General features: G+C 49.0%; 9 protein-coding genes across 9 annotated transcripts; 1 reads left to right on the plus strand and 8 right to left on the minus strand.

Annotated features, from left to right (window-relative positions):
* Positions 1 to 2,854: 2,854 nt before the first annotated feature.
* On the minus strand, positions 2,855 to 3,304 carry BDV38DRAFT_285031 (uncharacterized protein; the record flags this gene model as incomplete). Its single annotated transcript, XM_032060398.1, has 1 exon — positions 2,855 to 3,304. One exon carries the CDS (start codon positions 3,302 to 3,304, stop codon positions 2,855 to 2,857), a length of 450 nt encoding a protein of 149 aa, XP_031911463.1.
* A 1,264-nt stretch (positions 3,305 to 4,568) lies between these two features.
* On the minus strand, positions 4,569 to 5,735 carry BDV38DRAFT_141283 (ATP synthase subunit C family protein). The gene has a single exon (XM_032051440.1). The coding sequence runs from the start codon at positions 5,615 to 5,617 to the stop codon at positions 5,147 to 5,149; it is 471 nt and encodes a 156-aa protein (XP_031911464.1). The 5' UTR covers positions 5,618 to 5,735; the 3' UTR covers positions 4,569 to 5,146.
* Positions 5,736 to 7,008: 1,273 nt separating this feature from the next.
* BDV38DRAFT_252714 (uncharacterized protein) lies at positions 7,009 to 7,877 on the minus strand. The gene has a single exon (XM_032055167.1). It carries the CDS (start codon positions 7,272 to 7,274, stop codon positions 7,032 to 7,034), a length of 243 nt encoding a protein of 80 aa, XP_031911465.1. The 5' UTR covers positions 7,275 to 7,877; the 3' UTR covers positions 7,009 to 7,031.
* Positions 7,878 to 9,084: 1,207 nt separating this feature from the next.
* Positions 9,085 to 11,725, minus strand: BDV38DRAFT_294722 (uncharacterized protein; the record flags this gene model as incomplete). Its single annotated transcript, XM_032062554.1, has 3 exons — positions 11,603 to 11,725; positions 10,380 to 11,468; positions 9,085 to 9,618 (listed from the first exon to the last, which is right to left on the minus strand). The coding sequence occupies exons 1-3, from the start codon at positions 11,711 to 11,713 to the stop codon at positions 9,085 to 9,087; spliced, it is 1,734 nt and encodes a 577-aa protein (XP_031911466.1). The 5' UTR covers positions 11,714 to 11,725.
* Positions 11,726 to 12,016: 291 nt separating this feature from the next.
* On the minus strand, positions 12,017 to 14,420 carry dppIV (prolyl dipeptidyl peptidase DppIV; the record flags this gene model as incomplete). The annotated part of the gene is made up of 2 exons (XM_032060399.1): positions 12,017 to 14,326; positions 14,415 to 14,420. 2 exons carry the CDS (start codon positions 14,418 to 14,420, stop codon positions 12,017 to 12,019), a joined length of 2,316 nt encoding a protein of 771 aa, XP_031911467.1.
* An 861-nt stretch (positions 14,421 to 15,281) lies between these two features.
* BDV38DRAFT_285035 (uncharacterized protein) lies at positions 15,282 to 15,683 on the minus strand (the record flags this gene model as incomplete). Its single annotated transcript, XM_032060400.1, has 2 exons — positions 15,282 to 15,562; positions 15,614 to 15,683. 2 exons carry the CDS (start codon positions 15,681 to 15,683, stop codon positions 15,282 to 15,284), a joined length of 351 nt encoding a protein of 116 aa, XP_031911468.1.
* Positions 15,684 to 16,173: 490 nt separating this feature from the next.
* On the minus strand, positions 16,174 to 17,114 carry BDV38DRAFT_252719 (uncharacterized protein). Its single transcript, XM_032055168.1, has one exon. The coding sequence runs from the start codon at positions 17,029 to 17,031 to the stop codon at positions 16,387 to 16,389; it is 645 nt and encodes a 214-aa protein (XP_031911469.1). The 5' UTR covers positions 17,032 to 17,114; the 3' UTR covers positions 16,174 to 16,386.
* Positions 17,115 to 17,799: 685 nt separating this feature from the next.
* BDV38DRAFT_252720 (uncharacterized protein) lies at positions 17,800 to 18,291 on the minus strand. The gene has a single exon (XM_032055169.1). The coding sequence runs from the start codon at positions 18,151 to 18,153 to the stop codon at positions 17,992 to 17,994; it is 162 nt and encodes a 53-aa protein (XP_031911470.1). The 5' UTR covers positions 18,154 to 18,291; the 3' UTR covers positions 17,800 to 17,991.
* A 2,338-nt stretch (positions 18,292 to 20,629) lies between these two features.
* On the plus strand, positions 20,630 to 22,282 carry BDV38DRAFT_141314 (uncharacterized protein). Its single transcript, XM_032051441.1, has one exon. It carries the CDS (start codon positions 21,049 to 21,051, stop codon positions 22,246 to 22,248), a length of 1,200 nt encoding a protein of 399 aa, XP_031911471.1. The 5' UTR covers positions 20,630 to 21,048; the 3' UTR covers positions 22,249 to 22,282.
* Positions 22,283 to 23,101: the final 819 nt, after the last annotated feature.

Here is a 23,101-nt window from a genome sequence, read left to right on the forward strand (position 1 = left end):
TAGGATATACATCGGTGACAGACTTCGACAAGGCCGCGGCCAATGTTTTCCATTATCTGCGCCAGCTCGTGAACAAATTAGACGACGGAGAAGACCACTGCTCTGGCTGTTATGGTACTGTCTAGATTGATCGGTATTGCCTGGAATGATGCTTCCTGCTTGTGTTCGTACATCACGGGGGAGTATTGCCCTGAAAGCTATACAGAGGAGGGGTGATGGCTTTCCTATAGATATCTTCTCAATTCATTCCACTATCCCTATGAGCCGTCAAGCCCGATGAGATATGTTCAGTGCCCGGGTTCCAGCTCATTCTGGTACTGAAGAAACTGCTGCCGGTGTAGATAAACGAGTGGCAGTCGACCATCACATCGGTCAGGCAAAGCTGGAGCTTTTGACAGGCTATAGTTCCTTCCCCAAATACGGCAGCCTGACCATCCGTTGCGCCTCAAATCTGGACGCCAACACTATACGGTACACAACTTCAAGCGTGCACGCATATTATCAATTCGAAGTCGATAGGGCGACCCACCAGAACAGGTTCCTTTCTCCAGAGCCCGTAGACAACCTATATACCACTCCGCCGAGATAGAGCCCACATACGGATTGCTATATTATATTGTCCATATTGGGATCGTTCAATAACCACGTCCTCAACTGTTCTGGGTATACTTGCCGAGCCCTTACCCAGCACCCAATTGGCGTTTGATATCACTACGCTCGTCGTGGCCATTCTGGGTACTACATAGTTGCAAACCTGAACTTAATAAATGAACTTAGAGACGGGCGGCGGTGGATATCCAGACGAATGAGTATCCCAGCGATACCACTGTTGAGACACGTGGAGGGATTGGTATTTCCAGCAAGCAGGCACCCAAAGACCAAGATCGAGAAGCAAGTCAGTGTCAAAGCGGCCATTCTCCTCAACCTTGAAAGCAACACTCGACTATTGTTTAGAGATACTTGTTCGTTTCCGAGATTGAAAGAAAAGGATCAAACTTGATATCCGATGGATCAAAGCACCCCCGCCACTTTGGGATAATCCCACAATCTATTCTCCACTCCTAAGCTGGGAAATGTTACCACAAAGCTTGCTCCAGGACCTCTCGTTCAGCAATTAGCTTACAGAATCAATTATTTCCCACCACTTGAACCATAACGCTGCCAACAACTAGTAGCATGTCCTGCAGCCGGACCATTCAAAAGCACTGAACGTATTGGTCGACTTACGTACCGGATAGAATTGCTAAGTAATTGGCGAATGCAGTCTGTCACCCAACTAGAGCCTACGCCAGATGCTGACCCGCTCGGCAGGGAACCGCATCAACCACCTCGTGTGATTGATGATCGTTTCCCTGATGATGATGACCGGTGGGAGGTTGACAAGTTAATAGATCGACGAACCGTTCGAGGTCATCCTGGGTATCTCGTCTGCTGGGTCGGATACGGACCCGAGGAAGATATCTAGATGCTCCGTGATGCTCTATTAAATGGCTACAAAGAACTCGTAGAGGAATACGAACGAGCAATGAGGTGAATATAGTAACCAGCAACTCTCACTTACATCCATACTCTTACTTACCTTCCCATTTTATATCACGCCTCAACTTCTTCTTTGTCTTCTTCTTCGTCTTCTTCAATCTGTATATTCATTATTCATCGTTACTTACGTCCACTTATTTATCTTTGCTCTCGTGATCTTCCGAAAAACGGCTCTGAGACTGGCATCGAGACCATTGGACAAGAGCAAGCGATTGATCAAGTCACTCAGTCTGATGCTGCGCCTAGTTTCCTATCCATCTTGGCTAAGTGATCATACGCCATCCTTGGATGGACAGTTCGAGTTGACAACAGAGGAAGTTAATTTTTTTTCCTCAACTCTATGGCATGTAATCCAGCTTATACACGCGATACCAACTCAGTTTTTCCATTGAACATATCCATGCGCACTGATAGTCAATAGACTGCATATGATGTCAAAGGCTTTTGGAAGGATACCAATGTAGAAGGCAATGTGCAAAAAGCACAAGATTGGATAACTTGCTTCGAGCCTGCTTATCCACTGCTCTTGTCAAGTTTTGAGCAAAGTCGGGAATATCACCCGAACCCTTAATTGGAGGACATACGAAGCTATGTTGAAAGAGCCATATAGGCGACAACTCTTACACGACCGCGTTAACCGATTGAATACGTTGGACTTTCCGATTCCCCTGTTTGACGGCTCGACCCCCGATGACTTTAAGCAATTCAATGATTCATAGTTTACCTCAGTCAAATGAGTCATCTTTACTATCACTAACTGAACTACCCTAACAACTACATCTATCTTTGCAGGCCAGTAGCTCTTCGTCCTCGAGGTAATTGCCCATTTGTCGGAAGTGTTCTCCGACGTGTCCTTCACAAAGACTCCCTTAGATTTCAAAGCGGTTCCAGTTCCAATCGCTTGCGGTACGGTTGACCAAGTGATGATTAGGCAGTCGGTGGATGAAGGGCCTATCGAGGGCAAAATATCCTTCATTGAACTAGATGATTGTGTTTGTGACAAAGGCACGGTATGTAAGACGCTTCAGGTCAACGTAAACTTGATCCCAATGTGTCAAATACTTTGAGCTGCAATTGATGCGTGCATTCCTCAATCATATAAATCCACACATATGAACACATGCAGCCACTCAACCATAAAACTGATGTTATATGACAATCATGAAAATCTAAATACTACTAAAGCAACATCAGCACACACTCCAACAAACACCATCTAACTGAGAAACACACCGAACAAATCCAAAAAGCCATACCTCATAAAGACCCATCTATATTCATACATACATACACAAAGAGAGAGAGAGAAAGGCAATCACCAATCAAAACTCCCAGGCATACACCCCCCTCTCCCCTTAAGCCCACCTGCACCCTCCCCATCCTTCCGGCCCTCCTCCTCTTTCTTCTTCTCCACAGCACCCTCCCCCCAACGCTCCCGCCAACACGCCAATTCCTCTCTCCACAGATCATTCACGCACGGATCACACGAACTCCCACAGCACTCGCCCAGACCCGGCGGCGGTGGCGGATCATCATGCCCCCGATCCGCAGCGCGGATCAGCTGCTTTGTGCGCGTGCTCGTCAATCTCTTTGCATTTTTGATCCGGGGCACTTCTGCGGGCTTGTAGAGGGGGTCTGGTGTTGGCGTGGGGAGAGAGGATATGGGGGATGTGAAGGAGGCGATGAGGTGGGCGGTGAAGCTTGTTTTGGGGGGGTCTTGCTGCTGCGTTGCAGGGTGGGTTGTTGTCGTTGTTGTTGCTGTCATGATGTGAAGGATAGATCTGGGATAGATCTGGGGGTTTCTTTTGGGATATTTTTGTGTGCTTTTTTTTACTCTTCTAGGGTGTTTTGTGGGTTATAGATGTCGAGATGTCTACTGGATGGAAAGGCGTGCATGCCGAGGATTATCGTGCAGGGAAGAATTATATCCCGCTTTATTTTCGTGGATGCCGATTGTGTAAGGTGTCGGGGGGGAGTTTTGGCACTGCTACAAGGGTATTGTGATGTTCTTTTGTGATGGTGAATATGTCATCTCCTCATCGCTGGGTCATTGTCGACAATGGGCCCGTTATTCTTTTCTTTTCCCACACGGAGAAATGGAAGTAGGGTTCAAACTGCGGACTTGGTCGTCCAAGGAAGTCCGAGAGCGTCACATGAGGACTTCCTCATCCGATACCGATCACGTGATAGGTGAAGTTGAAACCCCCCAAAAAGGACGACGACATCAAAAGGGGGATAATATCAGAATAAAAGCTAATTGAGGTTCTAGATGCCATCACGATTCACCAGTCAAATATACCCCTTACCGCAATTGTCTCTCTTTCTCCAAGATACAAACCTCGAAGAAATGGGAAAGCGATCATCACAGGGATCGAAGAGAAATGACGAGTGGACCTGCGTCAATAGGCAAATACCATGGCCCCCTTGGCGCAGCTCTAGTCCGTCATTAGCTCCTGTGCTTCTACCGAGGATCTTGGAGCTATCACGGATGTGGTCTGAGCTGTCAGGGCCAAAGCATCGTTGAGTGTAACACGAAAAAAAATTTTCTTCATGCATGAATGAATGCAATGGTGTGCTGCAGGTGGCTTTTCGTGTGACTTTATTATGACTCTTGGGAGAAAAAATTTTTCATCCACACTTGGACCTTTGGCCAACATCTTTTCCGGTCCACCTCATTACTATCTTTTGAGGGTTGAGCGGTGACGTTCACGATCCGGATCGAGATCCACAACGGCACAACCAGTTGTTCAACCCTTTGCAATCTCTGAGGCTGATGTTTCAGTGAGGTCAGGTCACGTATTTACTGGGTGTTGGGCACGGTGTTTGACCATTTGAACTACGCCCTGGCGGAGGCTGTGTGTTTCATACTTATTCTACCTTTTTTTGAGTTCTTTCTTGATTTCGTTCTTCTCCTGCCTTTGGTGGCCTTACATTCTTTCGACTGATAGGTTCTTGACGGGTCAAGGGCAATTTCCCCTGCCACCGCCAGTTATGGCCAACGTGGCCGGGGAAGCTTCTTTCCCGTTATCCACCGGGAAATAGCATCTGCGAGCGGTGTAGTGTTGCTCAATGACCTCTACGGCTGGAGAGCTCACCAGTAAAGCTTTCTCCAGATTTGTAGCTTCTTAGCTCAAAAATAGCTTGTTCGTAGGAAGAAAAAAGCCACGGGACCGAGGGCTGCTTGTGGGAAGGGACCCAAATTAGGTCCCCAATTGCCGCTTTCGTTGACACACGCCCCGACGAAAAGAGTCCGGGGTAAACAAGAGATTACACGTGTCTTCGTGGCCAGAAAAGAGAAAACGCGCGCGATATTAATGTACAAGGTCGAAATTAAAAGATAAGTTGACGAGTTTATCAAAAGTGGCTCGAAAGTTGGGAGTTTTAGTGGCCATTTTAAACTCTATATGTACAGTGTATTGGGATGATAGATGATGCCGGGAAAGTAGTACATGATATATAAAAAGACCACCACAAGATTACCTCCTAACTGAACGGCGAAATCCGATAAAAAGACTCTCCATTCAATTTGACCAGTTTGAGAAATCAAGGAAATTGCATTTGCCTCATATTGCCCTTTCGGATAATTGGTTGTTGTTCAATAATCCGTTTAAACGTACTTGCACATCATAGCAACCATCAGGTCGAACAGACCAATGGCTTCGACGAAAGCGAAACCCAGAATGGCGTAGGAGAAGAGCTGACCACGGAGGGCAGGGTTGCGGGAGACACCGAGGAGGAGGGCACCGAAGACGAGACCGATACCGATACCGGCACCACCAAGACCAATGGCGGCGGAACCCATACCCATGTTCTGGGAGACCTGGACCATGGCGTCGGCGATCTCAGAGGAGTACTGGCGGCGGGCCTGGACGTTGGCGAAGACCTGGCGAGCGTTGGCCTGGATCATGGAAGGCTGCTGGCGCTTGACGGTCTGGAAGGGGGTCATGGGGATAGCGGTCTTGCGCTGGGTGGTGAAGGTACGCTTGGGGGCAGCGAAACGGGCGGCCGGGCGGGCAACCTTGGTGGTTGCGGCCATCTGGGAGGCCAGGCGAGAGGCAAAGACACGAGAGGAGGCCATTGTGATGGTTTATTTGGGGATGATTTTCTCTGGTGAGAGGAGATGAAAAAGAATGGGAGGTAGACAGAACTTTTTTTGGAGGGAAAAAAGCTGGAGAAGTTGACAACAGAGGCCTTCCGGGACATAAATACTCTCCCGCTAAATTTTCGCTCGTTTTCCCACACACCCGGCCCCCCGTCGGTCTTAGTGCGCTGTTGGGAAAAAGCCCTACTGCGTGTATATCCCTATCTTTCCACGCACATCCTTTGTTGCCCAGGGATGCCTCTGACTGATCGGGTTCGTTCGGGAGGGGGCCAAGGGAGGATTCCTGTGGTACAACCAATAATTCCTGCTGCTGGGTGGCCGCGCAGGTCCGCGGATGGAGTTGGATGTGCTGTCGACGAGTCTCCGTTGCGATTTTGCGAAACTGGCATCCACTTGAAGCTCCATTCGGACCCATTGGTATCTTACGCCAATTGCCATGGCAATTCCTTTCGTTGACCCATTTTTTGAACTTCCATCCTATCCTACCGAGTACAAATACCCTACGGTGTATCCTATATCCCCATCCCCCAAGTAACTGTTGCCAGGCTACAAAAAAAAAAAAAAAAAAAATCTACGGTATGCTTCACCAGGAGAGAAGGCAAAAAAAAAAAGGGCGCGGTCAAACCGAAAGAGAATTTTCACCTGCAGTGGATCCCTGCATTCACGGATGGGTCCGATGGACCGGTTCGGACCCACATGGCGCACCTCAATCAACCAATCCCAACCTGCAACCGGTAAGCTAATTTCTGGTCTTTTTCTCGGACTCGAATCAACCGGGCCGAATCGGGCATGCGGCTCCACCTGCACCGGAGTTTCCCAAACATGAATAATAATAAAAATAAAATCATCACAAGTGAGGCGTCTCAAGAAAAAAGCAAGATTTTGGTGGTGGTGGTTGACCCGAGGGAAGACAAAGCCAATAACTTCGGGTAGAAGGAAATTCGTCTCTGCAATGGATGTCAATTGTCACCCGGGTAGCGAAGTGGTTATAAAAGCAGGTCACTGGCACACCCTGTCCTTTTTTCCACGGAGAGCAAACTGAACTTCCCGAGCTAGGGAAACACTAGTCCGGAATCTCTGAGGATAAGATGAGCTCACCGACTCTCCTATTGGGATCCATTCTCCCGTTTTAGGAGAACCCGCCACGCCTTGGTCGGTTCAGGGCCACAAGACATGGAATGCTGACGCTGGCTCCTTTTGCAACCACGCACCCCCAGCCAACCCCCATTCTGCTCAGGATGGAGGACTGAGGCCGTCGCATTCCCTTCCGAGGGTAGTGTCCAGGTTATATAGGTTTGGATACATCAGAGAAATCCTTTCTTGGGAGAACCCGACTTGGACGAAAATGACCCGTCGGTGGATGACCCGAAATTATTGTGCTCGTCATCACTCATAAAAAATTAAATCTCACCCTTGGTGCTGCAAAAGCCAAGAATGGAAGACCAAATAAAATAATAAATAAAAAATAAAACCGGAAAACGCGACAGGTCTCATATAACTGCATCCCCTTGGTCCCCATTATTTCTTTTTTTATTTTTTTCCCTCTGTTCCCTATCTCGACAATTGATCTGTCCTCATCCCCTATAAATACTTTTTCTCCCAGAAACCCTAGATTCCATCCCTTTTCTCTCATAGTTACTTGAGTACAAAGAGAACAAAGTGTATTCTTGACGATCTCAGCCTCCCTGCACCATTACGTAACCCTGAATTAATCTATCTGGCATGCCGGATGTAGCAGGGATCGCAGCAGATGAACAGGTTCGAAGCCTGCAGTCGAATCTTGGTCGAACTTAACCTTGCGCTTAACGTTTGCAGGGAGGTTCCTGTGACTCGCCGAAATTTCCCGCGTTTCCTCCGATTTTCGGTCTTGCTCAGCTTACGCTTGAGATGGCGATGACACATGACACATGACACATAGGACGTAGCGGTACGGAATACTTTTTACGTGGATTTAATTATCTGATGGTCAGCAAGAGATTGTGAAAGAGACCTGGTTACCTAAGGCTTTCTTTATAGTGTATTGGGGAGTGGGAGACATATTTCGAGGTGGTGATATCAGGGCCCTGCAATTCCCGTGATAGCCGCTGGTGCCGTTTTCGCTGCCTGAGGCATAATGGCATCGTGTTTTGTTTTGCCTCGGTTAGATAGCTTGGGGACGACAAGGGTATCACATCTACGTTCATATCTAGTGGTATGATAGATAGAGGAATATGAGGTAATTAAAGTAGGACTGCCGAGATAAGTGCACTCTATAGTGGTAGTCGTTGTATGGGGTACAATTGAAGCGATAATAGCACCTCGTGGTGGTCGTAGATATTATGTCCGGAGCTCTGGAGGTTGAATATATATCTTTGACCTAAACTAGGGCAGATTCTTGTACAGTATATGATACCGTACAGCATTGACTCACTACCTTCCATTGAGCATATCTTATGGAATAGCAACTACTTATTCTTCATCACATTCAATACAATTATCTAAAGCAAATGAAAAGAACTGGGTCCCTTCACGATGAACAAGGGCAAGCTTTTACCCCGGAGTAAGTTTCCACTTTTGCGATGCTATCTTTAGCGCTACTTAAATTACCCGTTTCGATTTACCCACCATTCCCGTTCCATCCACCACACTAGGCCTGATTGGGATCCGACGCGCTTTATAGTCAACAAGATGTACATGGAGGATGATTCTGGGAGAAGTTGTTGTAAGTATTCCTCAATGGCTTGTATACTGGCACTATACTATATCACGGATTCAGTATGTCATAAAGCGCAAGAGAGACTACCCATTTCGCCCTTGAATGAACCTTTCATCTCACTCTAACGCGTATCAATTTCCCATCCAACCAAAACACCACCTATCATAGACAAAGCCCTATATCAAAACAGCCCCAAACTTCACGATTCCCCTAAATAATCCTCCAGCGAAGCCGTTCTCAATTCAAACTGCCCATTCGGCCACCTCCATCCCCGAGGCCCATTGCCAGTATACAACTGATAAACCTCAAGCGCCCTCGCCTTCAACTCCACATTCCCCATGTCAAGACCTCAATCCTAACCCTCTAAGCGGCACATAAACTCCGCAATATTGCCTAGAGAAATTAACCCGGAACAAACCTTCTACGCTTTAAATTCACAGCCGTATCTAGTGTCGATCGGACTTTTGTGGATGCTTTCTAGTTCGCAAAAGAGTTGTTGGGAGGGTGGATGGTATATTCGCTGTTGTTTACTGATTTCGGGATAGTTGTAAGTATCATCTTCTCCTGTTTAGGTCATATTCATGATTCTACGGATGTAGCTTGGGGATGGGTGTATAGTTTGCGTTGCGTTGTTATTATCAAGCCAATTTGTAGTGTAATTGTCTAATGGTCTTCTGGATGGAATACGGAGTGCATGGACATGGGCACATGGTCAATGGCAAAGTAATTAAATACCATAGCTCTAGACTCATGCAGTGTCCACCTCGCTCCCTCTCGGCGCCTTTGTCCCGTACTCCAATGCCACCCGCACGTCCTTCCCCGGTTCTAAGTGTATCACCCATTTAACCTCTCCCTTCTTCTCCATAATAGCCTTTCCACTTCCATGGCTCGCTTCCATGTCCAGCTTCACTTCATTACCCTTCTCGTGCAACCCCTTTGGCTCTAACATCTCTACCTGGAGCTCCTTATCCTCGCTTACAGGCACCTGGTCCAGTACAGTGATATCCACCGCCACACCCTTTGTATTCTTGATCCAGCACGTACGCCGGAACACAGCTCCGGCATGTCCGGTGAAGAACCCGGTATTCAAGCGTCGCACGGTCGGCTTACCATAGGTCACCAGGATCGAGGGATCAACGCCCAAGGAGACGTTGAAGAAATCGCCCGGCGCACAGTTGGGGATCGTGGCCGTGCCGAGGAACGTTCCATCAACAGTCAAGCCCACTCTTCCACGAATAATTCTCAACGAAGAGGTGTTTTTGACCCGTGCGCGGAAAAATGCCTCTGCGCTGTGTTTCGGGACAATGATGTGGGAGAGTGTGACGGACTTGAGGTCCAGATCCGCTAGGTTGTGGCGTCTATTGTTGGTCGAGGGAATAAGCGTCCGTTGGCCCGGAAGGTCGTAGGTCGTTGTGAGGCCGTAGTCTTGTTTGACTGATTCTTGGTGTTCAATAGATGCTGAGGCTATGGTGTCGACGTCGTTGTCGTGATCGTCTTCTCTATCTTCCTCGTTCTCATCCTCATCCTCGTGTGTGTACTCAATGGAGCTTGGCTCTTGGGAGGGAGAGTTCTGGGCTGGCTCTGCTGCCCGAGCTCGCCCAAATAAGGCTCTCCCAGATCCGAAAAGACCTCCAGATGACACCTGTTGGGCATGCCTCGGTGCTTCCCCTGTATTGCTCGCCTGATTTGATGCAAGTGGAGTTTGATTCATTCCTCCGAAAAGGCCTCCGGACGAGCTAGGTTGGTTCTGATTTGACGCCGACCCAAAAGCACTCGCTGTAGATGGTTGCGCATTACCAAAGAGAGACCTAGACGAGTTCTGATTCTGGGCCGGTGCACCTCCAAAAACACTCACTGTAGGTTTGCTCTGTTCGAATCCACCAAATCCAGAACTCTGTTGAGGTTGCGCCGCCGTATTTCCAAATAGGCCAGACCCAGACGGTCGAGCTCCAAATAGCCCACTCGTTTTCACTGCCTGTACCTTCCATTCAGTCATTTACCCATTCCACCAAATTCGTACGCTATATGGGATCAGTCACTTACAGGCCGATTCGCATAACCACCCAACAAAATCTTTTCCCAAGAGGGATGCTCCTGATTCTCCTGAACCGCATCCAACAACTTAATATGCCAAGGATGCAACGACGGAATCCGCTGTTCCAGCCCGGAAAACGAAGCCTGCGACGTCGAGAGCGTCACCCGCGCATCCGTCCACGTCTCAGAGCTCGAGTTCCGAAACTCAGCTCGATAAGCCATTCTCGCCGACGACGAAGGCGTGTTAATCCGCAGCTCATAGCGCGAACTCCAGCTCACCCCGGGCACAACATAACTCAGACACAACTTGACATCAACCGGCTCCACCGCCGCCGCCGACGACGACGACATCTCACCACCCGACACCCGTTCAACAACAGAACCGCGTCGACTAGACCCCGGCGTGAACCCGGCCTGACTATCCAAATCCACAACCACCTGCCCAACCCGCACCGTCCAGAACTTGAGCCTCTCCTCCCTCTCCATCTTCCGCTGTTCAGTCTTCCTCGCCCGCTCTATAGCCTTCTTCTCCTTCTCCCTCCGCTCCTTCTTCGACGCAACCTCCCTAGCCCTCTTCAATCGTCCCTCAACCTGCCCCTGTCTCTTTACCAGCCTCGCAAGCTCCTTCTCCCCCTCCCCAACCTCCACCCCAGCCTGATGATACCTCTGAAGCCCCTCCACGCGCTGCCGTGTATAAAGCCCCAAAAACCCCTCTAATGTCTTCGCGTTCACACTCCCAGGGTCCATTTTCTTTGCATAGTCATCCAGAATCTCCCGAACGGAAACCGCCATCGCCTGTTCATGTTGCGCCTGCGCAAGTCGCGCCTCCACTTCCGCTATTGACTTCGAAATAGCCTTTAACTCGGGATCGTCATTGTCAAGGAAGTTATCGGAGTTTGAATCTGCTGTCTCGGGTTCTACTGAGTCTTCCTCTGAGTCTGATTCGACCGGATAGACATCCTCGAATTTGTCCCGTCGGGGGACTATCGACGTTTGGATGTCGGTTATTGTCGCCGTGCCTGTTCCTTCGATTAGGATCGAGTCCGTGTCGACTCGCGGGTCGAGACCGGTGATTGTGAGTGTGTGTTGGCCTGTCTTCTTTTGTTTTTTTTGGGTTAATTTTGTGTTTTATTAATTTATGTGTTTGGGGGTATGTATGGGGTTAGGGGTTAGATGGAGGGTGGTGGCTATGTTATGGTTATGTATGGATGTATGGATGTATATGTATGTACCTGGATTGTAGTGTGGATTTCGCGAACGATGGTCGCTCGTTGGGGAGTGATAGTTACGGATTTGGTGGGGAGGTCAGTGATTTGAATTGTGGAGGTGGATATTTCGGCCATTTTTCTTCTTATTGACTTGGGATGGAAGTTTATGTTGGGTGGTAAGGGAATTGGGTGAAATACGAGCTTTAAGTAGATGTCTGGGAAGATCTCAGCCTCGTGGCTTAGTTTGTTGTTTTTGGCGCTAGTTAATAGGATCGGCGGGGGGTGGTTCTTTTACGCGAATGAGTGAGTGGTGGTTGGGGAACTAAATTATAAATATCAAAGATAGGTCAATTGCTATGCTATGTATGCTATGTGTCGCAGCCAGTCGCTTGAAAATGAATGAATTGATATGAAAGCATAGCCCCCTGCGACATCTATCTACTCCTCCAAGTCCTTCTTAGTCCATTGGTGCATCAACACCTGTGTTTGTCGGTTCTTCTCCTGGTAGAGCTTTCGGGCTAGTTGCTTGTACAGAAACACGCCTCCGCCGTTATAACTGATTCCGTGGTCCGAGTCTGTGAACCATTGGGATTGGAGTTTCTCGGGAGAAACGCCATCGCCCATCAGGAGATCCACCAATGCGGCCGAGTTTTGGAAGTGGACGTTGTCGTCACCCGTGCCGTGTTGGATCAAGAATCCACCCTCGACGTTCTTGAACCCGTCGGTCTTGCGGACAGCGCTGGTCTTGTAGCCTTTCTCGTTGGTCGAGAGGGTCTTCATGTAGCGTTCCGTGTACATGGAGTCATAGAAGCGCCAGTCGGAGACCGGGGCAGTGATGACTCCTAATGTGAAAGCATCGCTGTCCTTCTCCAGGACCTTGCTGGTCAAGTAGCCTCCGAAACTCCAGCCCCAAATGCCGATGTGGTCCTCGTCAATCCAGGGGATGTTGGCCGCCTGCTGCGCGGCGTAGATCTGGTCGTCGGCTTCGAGGAGGCCGAGTTGGCGGGTGACGGCGGAGCGGAACTTGCGCCCTTTGAAGCCTGTGCCGCGGTTGTCAACGGTCCAGGTTACGTATTCGAGCTCGCTGTCGGAGGAAACGTAGGCCTTGAAGTTCAGGGCTTGCCATCTCTTGGTCACTTCTTGGGCGCCTGGGCCGCCGTATGGGGTGAAGAGAATGGGGTACTTCTTCTCCGGGGTGAACCCGGGGGGTAAGCGCTGCATGACGTTGAGGGTGTCTCCGGAGGGGAGGGGGAGTTCGAAGTAGGTGATGTTGGGCAAGGCGTAGTCCTTGATTTGCTCGAGTACCTTGGCGTTGTCGGTGATTGTGCGGAGTGGTTTGGTACTGTTGGTGGTGTAGAGTTCCTGGTAGGGGACGTCTGGGCCTCCGTACGTGAGGATATAGTAGCCCGAGTTGGCAGAGAAGGAAGCAGACCAATATGCGGCAACGGTGTCGTCGACTAGCGGGGTGGCCTCAAACGTGGAATAGGAGACGGAATACAGATGGCGCTCAGTGCTGTGGTGTTGAGTCGACAGGTAGTACACCAACTGGCGTTCCTGGTCAATACTCAGGATAGACGTGACCTCCCATTCGCCTTTGGTTAATGGGATAGGTTCGCCGCCCGAAACGGGGAAGAGATACAGGTGCGCCCATCCCGAATGGTCGGAGATGTCAATGTAGTAGGCCTCCTTGTCGGACGGCCTGATAGGACCGATATACTTCATCGAGAGCAGGTTATCGAGCCATCCATCTGTTCCATCTCGGTCGCTGATGACGGTAGCCTTGTTCGAGGCAGTATCGACCGCGACGACCTTCTGCTGGTCCTGAACTCGGTTGAACGCCTTGGCAGCAACGGTGGTATGAGTATCAGTGAGCCAAGCAACCTCGCCAATGATTAAGTCAGTCGACTCAAACGCGTCGATTGGGGCCTGCTTCACCTCCTTGCTAGCGATGTTGAGAAGACTCAACGTCACGGTCGGGTTTGTTTGCGACACCTTGGGATACCTTATCTTCAGCTCCCACGGATACGCCGGAGCGATTGCTTGGTTATCCATATAATACTGAACAGTATAGGTCGGGACACCAGTCTCATTGAAGCTCAGATACGCCAGGTATTCACCGTCTGGCGAGAACCACAACGCGTAGCGATCGGCCAGGATCTCCTCTTCATAGATCCAGTCCGGCACGCCGTGGAACATGTCGGGGCCACCATCATCAGTAATCCGAGTAACGGTGCCATTATCCCAGACATACAGGTCATTCTCGCGAACAAAGGCGATGGTATTGCCCGCCGGGCTCCACTGTGCATATTGAATATCACCTTCCTGATCGGGCATCAGGGGCACGGACTTGAGTGACTCCACATCCTGGACGTAGTAATCGGCAAAGAACGAATGCCGATACTGCTTGGTGTGGTTGGACGCCCACAGCACCGACGACAAGTCCGGATGAATCCAGTAGTCGAATGCTTCCTTCCCTGTCGGAATCTTGTCCGCAGGGATGAGTGTGCGTGACTCGTTGGTCACGATGTTCTCGATGGTGAGACTACCGTCTTCCGCCGCGTACACGTAGGACCCATCTTCTGCGCCCGAGAGCCATTGCACCGACCGTGAGGTCGGCGTAATTGCTTGCTTAATCACGGTCTCATTGAAGGTGAGACGCTTGCTGCCTTCTCCTGTGGGCGCGTGTGGTTTCCGAGGCACATCCAGAGCCTGGGCCACGCCGACTAGGAGTAGCAAAAGCTTGGAGTACTGGATTATGAAGTGTTAATGATGCCCGATTCAATCATTTCAAATATATTTTAAAAATGATAATTTATCATAGGAATTCCTCACGTACCTTCATGGTTGGCAAAAAAAAATCCCGAGTTCAGCTGGAATCAAGGGATGGCTGGAGGCTCCGTTTAAATACAAATTAATTGGACTTGTTTGTTTCCCCGCAGAAATCGCGTCTTATCAGTCATCACTTCCACGTCCTGCATTAGCTCCATCACCACCACCACCAACACCAACTTTTCCTACGCTGCCAAGATCCTCATTAAAAAAACCGCTGATAACCGTTGGACAGGCTACAGCTTCATTGGTGGCAAAGTTTCTAGCGGTGTAACCCAAGACTCGTACATAATTTAAAGAGGATTCTAGGCTGCCCGAGATAAAACATGTCCATTGCAACATTAAACCTGCAGATGATGCTATTGGGGGTTATTCCGTGTCTAACCATTCGAAGCTGGACTACTACTACTACTACTACTACTAGAAGTTGCGACAGGTGGACAAACAGTACAATTCGAAAACATCCGTATATACAGGATCATCGCTGGCTTCAATCGCAAAAACAAGGACACCGCGACAAAGTAACACACCTCTTTGTTGCTATTTACCAATGGCCTCCAAGGATGAATGTTGGGTAACCTCATGTTGATGCGGTAAAGCCTTTGCCCTTGCTTTTTGCCCTCGTCATGGCCATCATGCCTTCCACTGTGCTCATCGTGGTCGACAGAGTGCCCGTGATGAGCTCCATGACCACCTAAAAGGTCCTGAACAATATGAGAATCACTGTCGCGACGATGAAGACCGAGAGGATCCTTGTCGCCGGTTGAGTTTGCCAGTAGGATTGACGGGGGGAAGTTCTTCAGTAGGGACTTCAACAGGGTCTTTGTAGGATGCTCCGTCTCTCAAGTCTCTGCGACGCCCAAGGGCCACCAACCTAGGCACCATCATCAGCACCACCAGCACCACCAGGACCACCATAACCATCAGCACCATCAGCACCACCACCACCACCACCATAACGATCAGCACTACCAGCAGCACCAGTAGCACCAGCAACACCAGCATCACTACCAGTAGCACCAGCATGGTTCTGAGAAGTCTCGCCACTGTTCATCACGTCACCTATTATGTCGTTACTAAGTGTTCCAGTTAACCCTGGTGTTGTTCCACCAGTATAAAAGGGATCGGCGCGGGCGAGATTTCCGCCAGCTGCACCTATTAATCATCAGTCAAGGCTTCTCCTTACACTTCAGTTGGGATACGAACCATTGTGAACCGGAGCAGCAGCGACGAGTCCGGTAACGCTCAGAAGAGAGATGATGGTAGCGGCCTTCATTGTGACGGTTGATAGAAGGATAGAAGGGGATGAGGGAGGAAATTAGATGCTGGGAGTTTTGATAGGATTGCGATGATTTCAAGGGACAAGACCACCGGTCGGCGAGGCCTACTTTATACTCTTCGCTCTGCCCAGAGAATCCAAGTCTAGTTTTGCTGCATTACATCCCAGTGGCCATCAATCGGTCTATCTCCTTAAGTTACGTACTGAACATTCAGCTTGCCTTCAGTGCTGATCACCAAGTAGACGGACAACCATCGCCAAAACGAGGTAATTGACCCCATCTAGTTATCTTGGAAAAGGTCCTCCGGTTCACCTTATTGGCAGAAGCTGATATAATGCGGTAAGTTACTATTGAAAATAGAACCGAATAGTTGTGGGGATGGTGTTGCAGTCGAAGGTTTATTTTGATCTTTAGATTGCGTAACTACCGACCGCTTGGGCCCTGGCAATCCACATATTGTCAATCTGTATATCTCAGGGTAGTAGATGGTTCATGGACGCGTTGCTCATTGTATCTAACCCAGCATATGCCATATGCGTGTATACATACGGAGTAGCAGGGAAAAAAAGATATGTACAACTTCAAACTCCATATATACAGCCCCCCCTTTCCAGGAAATTCATCAACAAAACCCTTACCACACTCAAACATCACCAGGCTGATGAAAAGTCAATCACATTACTCCGTAACCACTTCTAACTACCCCCGCACGGGCTTTCTCAAAAAATCCACCCAGATGATTGCATCCTCCCCTTCCAACAAGGGTTCGTGATATCTTGGCTCGGACTTCCAATACACATACCCCCGTCTCTCATACCACTCGACCGCACAAACAGAAGGCCGGACTCGGTCCAATTTATCCCAGAAAGGATTCTGCTCGTAGAAATACCGCCTACTGAGGGCGGTCAGCGTGAGATATTTACACTCCGGACTACCATACGGTTCCTCGCTCGCCATCGCTTCGACAATATCCATTGCTTTGCGGCCGAGGCCACCCCGGTGTGCGGGGTCGACGAAGAAGGTCTGGATGGTGAGATTTGCGCGATCGGCTGTGGCGAGTTCGGGGTCGGGGGGATCGGCGTAGGAGTCGAGAGAGATGTGACCGGCGCGGATGCGGTGAGGCGCGTCGGCATCAGTGGATTGTGAGGGGACGGTGACCCAGAAGAAGGATTTCAGGTTCGTGTCTTGTTTGTCTCGCCAGGCGATGAGGTTGGCGTCGTCGTAGTCCCAGCCGCATTTTCGGCGTTGTTGCTTTAGTTCGGCGAATTCGGTAGGGTTGTGGAGGTTGATTGGGATGAGGGTGCATGGTTCCTCTGGGGCGGTTGTTATGGTTGTTGTGGTCATGATGGGATATATAGGGTTTGTGTGACTGAGATTTGGTATCTAGTGAAGTGTACACTAGTGCTGGTATAAGTAGATGAATAGAGAAGGTATCTAGGAGTTATTGAGGGGTTTTAGCTATGTGTCAATTAATCATTTTGAGTCATCTTGAATAATTTTTCATTAATAAATATATCTTCCCATGTCCAATGGGAATGCTTCCTGGCGATAAGGTTTTATCTTATCGCCGCTCGCGTGGCTCTTTCGGAGTCTTATATCCGAGGCTATTAGTATAACTAGTACTCCGCAATGTGTACTATGTGCAAAATTCACATGTTTGATGGTTCTTACTCAGATCGTTAGGGCCGCAGTTGATCTGGTAGTAGTGAGTGACTCGACCTACATTCACTAATGCAACCCTGGAGCTAAGCTGGTTTAGTACCATCGAGGATGACTTACATGCGGCATATGGTTATGGAAGATGAGTTTTGGCTCCGGCAGACCTGCATGATCCTGATGATTTCGCTGAAAGAGCATATAGGGCTTTGGAACACCCATGTGGAAGAGACTGTAGATCAAATAAAGGGACGAGAGACAATGCAAGATCTTGGTTTGAAGCCATGACTGCCAGAAAGCGCTTTGTGTTTAGGGTAGACTATGGTAGGAACCATAGAGTTAGACCTGAGATAACCACATAATATCGACTATTCTATACCGTACCCCCTTGTGTTTCGGCGTTTGGAAGCTCTGCTCGCTCCGACATGGGGGGGTTATTAACTTTAATCCCTGATCGGAAGATCGACTCTCCGTTTCACAGGTAGTATATGATTGCACTGACCATGGTTGTAGACAAGGAACCCCGCTTACAAATGATATTTAGGTGTTACTACCGTGGCTAAGCACAGGGTTCAGTACAGTAGTATCCAGTCTAGGGTTGGTGCTTCAACATCGCTACTAATTGTATGTGCACATCATGGTCTAATATTATACCCCAAACAGCATCCCCCATACCTTCCCCATAATAGTAAGATACCGGGGAGTATAATGAGCTAGAGTACCCTGTACAATTCTTCCCACAAGCCCCAGGTGGTATCGAAGCTTGTCCTTAGAAGCACGAGGAACAATCATGGCACTAGAACTTTGCATCTACAGAAATGGCAATTCCGCGAAGCCCGCATATGATACGGTGAAAGAGCCCTTTTCTGTATTGATGATGTGCCCAGATGACCCCTCCTCAATCAGGGTTGGGGTCTGTACAATTCCAGCTGTAGCAGCTGTGGGTGGGCTTCATAGACAGCTTGTGTTTTGTGAAGATCGTCATACGCATAACCCAAGGTGTGCCTAACCATCCAATGCACCAGCCGTGGATGGGTGGCAGCGATTGTAGGATTCAATGTATCCGGCGAAAGGAAATTAGGCGAGGCTGACGCCAGTGGGAACTATCCTCTTGTCTCAATACTTGCAGGGCGGATATCGTGGTGTTCGCTGCATCTTGTAGCAACTATAATCCGGCGATATTCTCGTTCTCGCCAAGAGCGGAAATGATGGCGTCCGCCCGTGACAAGCATTGTCTCCAGCGTTCAACGTCCGTGATGGATCCTTCAGAAACTTTCTCACCTGCGTTATATTCTATGCCTTAGAAGAGCGATAAGGATTTTGCTCGCTACCGGACATAGACATGCAGAGCCCAGTTGCGATAGTTCTCCATAAGAAGAATCCGGAGTGTACCTCGTCCGGTGCGACCGGTAGCGCCTAACAGGCATATTCGATCTGGCTTGATTTGAGCCGTATTAGTGCAACCTGAACATGTGAGGATGGAAATTGGAACAGAGAGACATTGGAGATTGCCAATAAATCTATCTTCGCTGTCATAGATCGGATAGTGATCCAGCCGGATGGCTGTAGAGTATACCCTGCCCCTGGTGCATACTAGACAACTCGGCCGCCGAACGGGGACGTGGAATCCCATGTTCGTTGGCCTTCCAGTAGGAATCAGTAACCTAGGTGCCTATCTGATTCTACGATGAGGATCAAGGCGTTTACTTATTATAAATTGATGCTGTATTAGTAGTAGTAGGAGGTAAAGAATCAGTATCCTGTCTCAATAGTATTTACCACTTGCCTTAACTTTTCCTGCCTACGTATCCTTACCTAGTTGTGCTCACTTAGCTACCTCAGGAAGCGGCTGACAAGCGATTGCCACTAAGAGATCGAAATTGGCCCCTTGAGTCTCATTCTAATTGACATCGAGACGCGCAAAACCCGTTGAGCGTTCCAAAAGCCGACAAAAGCCGAGGGAGACCCACCAAGGATCTAGGCTTGCCGAATCAAGCCAAAATTGCGTAAGGTTTGCGGTGGATGTTCCTTGGGACGCTCGGAGATCAACAAACGTTCCTGATGAAGGTTAGCTGGTGCGTAGCAATGTCGTCATGGATAATTGAGAAGCGAAAACTGAGAACCTTGAATGAAATCATATGATTTGTCACTGTTAGTCACTTGTCCAACATACTGGAAGCTATAAAGCCGCTCCCAGCCCCTTCCGGAACAACTCCACCCCAATTTGAAGTCTATTCACCCACAAACTAACATCATGAGCACATATCCAACTGCGTTTTGCGCCGCCCAAATGGTGGGCTTGACTGGCGCCGCCTGGCTTTCTGGTAAGGTCTTCCACGCACCGTCAAGTCGAATCCAGTGAAGAATCATTCTAATAACTGTCAAAGGCAAAATCCTCTCATTGAGCACAATTACCGTGCCCGCACTTATGCAATCGACGCGAGAAGATAAATTACCGCTTGATGCCGCTGTCAAATTATGGCGCAACTTGTATAACAAAGGCAAAAGCCAAGCTCCTCCTATCGCCGCTGCCACCTCCGCAGCGTTTCTTTATTGTGCCTGGGCTGTTCGCGCTGGCACGACGCTAGCCCCATTGGCTCCGACTCACAGCTCTTCTTTGTATTGTGTTGCAGCGGCTTTGACTTTGGGTATCGTACCCTACACCCTTGGCATGATGCTGGGTACCAACAACAAGTTGATGGACCTAGCCAACTCGGGTCGGGTGGTAGACGAGAAGTCAAGCGTGGAAGTCGAGTCGTTGTTGTCCCGGTGGCTGAAGCTGAATGCCGGTCGGGGATTGTTACCGCTGGTGGGAGGTCTTATTGCTCTTACTGCAGCTATTCCTTGGCCACTGGAGATGATTTAATTTTGGGCCTTCGCTTTGTCTTTGTGCTGCTTCTTGGGGAAATTCGCACTCGTGCTGCACGAAAGCGAAATTGGTGTCAGTTGGAATCTTGGCGTTGGTTGCATCCCTTTTTCTTTCACTAGATCAATTGATGATCAATTCAAATCAACGATTACTTCAATGCTACCTATCTTTAACTCTTCCTTCCCAGACAGTACTGAGATGATATTGTACATACTGGAGAGTTAGCCTTGCGCAGAGAGCACATGATCTTTTAATACAGCTGAATCTCTGCACCAAGCGATTCAGGTACCGATTCGGAATGAAACACCGTCGCTCTCGAAGAATGTCTATCTTTTACTAAAGCCGGAAGCTGATGTGAACATCCACCACGTGCAACAAGTGAGTCATGTGGAATGGGTTACACGGAGCAAACAGTGCAAATCGCATAGGATTTAAACGCGGCTGACAACGCCCTTCGACTAAGCCCTGCGATACTTGTGTCGATCTTCCTGTCAGCAAGGAAACTAAGGAAGTAATCTACATTGCTGCGCCTGAACTCCAATCTGACGACTCTACGGGCCTTTCCGCGACCTGCTAGAATACGGTGATCCGAAAGACGGTTGTAAACAAGAGCAATTGGCTCGACCAGGAGTAAACACTCTACCTCAATGGTGACTCTGACCCCCAACATTAATATTCAATGTTCACCCGTGGAGGCGTGCTATGCTTTGAAATTTAAATACTAACCTATACAGCGGCCCCTGTTCCGCATCTGGGCTCAACCGACGACGTTGAGCACACCCAGAACATACCTCCCATCAATACTTCACTGCTCCAATGCGTATTTAAAAGGCAGAATGGCCTCAACAGACACTCAGCTAAGCCTCAACCCTCATCATCACGTAGTCAAAATTGAAGGCGCCCGCGAAGGCAGCGAAAGCCATGGCGAAGATCTCATCGCCCAGCTAAAGGCCATTCCCTCCGATGTCACAGCGCTCCGGATCGAAGAGGAAACCCCATCAAACAAGGAATGGGCCATCCTCGGCTCACATTTCACCAACATCCAGTCCTTGGAATTAGACAGCGGATATAACGAGGATCTTAATGACAAAGAATTGCCTCTGCATTGGCCCCTCAAGCGGTGCAAACTCCTCAGTGCCTGCGGGGAAGTCACTCGAACTCCGCATATACGGCAAGGCCGCGTGAGCCATCTCATCCTGTTGCTTACCTCCGGTATCCGCTTCGAAGGACCCACGTCGAGCGAGTTGAGCAAAGCACATTCCCAGGCGATTGCCCGGGGCGAAGCAAAGGCCGATTACATCACTGTGGAAGAGGGCACTCCTGAGGAAAGGCAGATCCAAATCACATGGATCCCCGAGCTGGCCGGTAAATGGATGAATAACAAATACAAGGGCAAGACAGAGCACCAGTTAGAAGAAGAGAACCGCCCACCGCCAACGATCAATCTGCGAACGCTAGAGATTCTAGAAAACGATGCTATCGATACCCTCTGCCGAATGACCCTCGCATTACCTCATCTTATCGGGAACCTGACGTCGCTAAATCTCCGCTCAACGCTTTGCCTCGACTTCCGATTTTTACACGAAAGCATGATCCAGCATCTTCTACCACAACTTTCCGGACTGGAGACGCTAAAGCTATCCATCGGCGAGGTCTTCACCGACGAGTCCCGTCTACTTACATTATACCAATGGCTTCCACCAAACATATCGACCCTCCGATTTCGAGGCCCAGCATCCCTGGCCAAATCCCCAGAATGGGACAATTGGGTCCAGGCCTTCGCTGAGCGCGATTTTCTCCCCAATCTCGAGCGACTCTCCTTTGTCTTAGACCTTCACTACGAACCAAGTGATGACTCTGGTCGCAGCAAAAAACTGAAAACAATCCCCGAGCACACCCTCCACGAAGCCCGTGCAGCATGCGAGCCCCTCTACGAAGCCGTCCGAAACCGCGGGATCGTCATCGAACGTCTCTACGACGAATGGTCAGACGAGTGCCAGATTCTGAGACAAGTCGACGATCGGTGGCTATGTTGACCCATGGGTACCACCTAACAAACGCCCCCTGTACAATAGAATAATCAGTAACCAATGATACCCCCCGCTCAATATAAACATGATATAGACCAGCATAAAATAGAAAAAAAACAGGCAACTCTATTCTCCATCGCGATATACCCACATACATATTGAATTCCCGTTCTAGAAACCACCTCGTAGTCGTGTTCGAACTTCAATCACACCGTCGTATCCGCATAATCTGCCAAAAAGAGTATAAACTCCTCGGCCAGACGCAAAGTCAGCCCAGTGGATCCCCCGCCAAGACAACAAAAGGCTCGAAATAACTTAAGCTCGAAAAATCCTCCTTTCCCTGTTTAGGCCAGACTAGGCAGACAGAAATTCCCACTCGCGCAAATCAAATGCTGCCTCGGGCGCGGTCTTACGGTGGATACGAATACGAACGGTCCAGTTTTTGCGTCTTGGTGGGAATTTAAACCCTACATGAAAGTAGAATATAAGAGGAAGTGAGATCCTGGAAGGGGATCGTTTTTATATTACTTTTTTCACCTTAATTCTTATTCTTATTCTACCTGGTGTAGAATCCTTCATCTCTTTTTTTTCCCTTCTTTACATACATACATACATACATATACAGACAGGCGGACAGAACGGACAATATTCATGATTGAGTGATTTCATAGAAAATGAGCGATACGGAGAGTACACAGACGTATGTATTTATTGTCACCCAGAGAACTCCACATTTTCTCTCAGCCTTATCGATACTACTACCCTTCCCTCTATATTAATATACATACGACAATCTCACACACATCCCTCCCCAATACCAACCAAAAAAAAAAAAAAAAAAAAAAAAAAAAAAAAAAAA

Source organism: Aspergillus pseudotamarii (assembly GCF_009193445.1).
Source record: "Aspergillus pseudotamarii strain CBS 117625 unplaced genomic scaffold BDV38scaffold_44, whole genome shotgun sequence".
NCBI classification, from domain to species: Eukaryota; Fungi; Ascomycota; class Eurotiomycetes; order Eurotiales; family Aspergillaceae; genus Aspergillus; species Aspergillus pseudotamarii.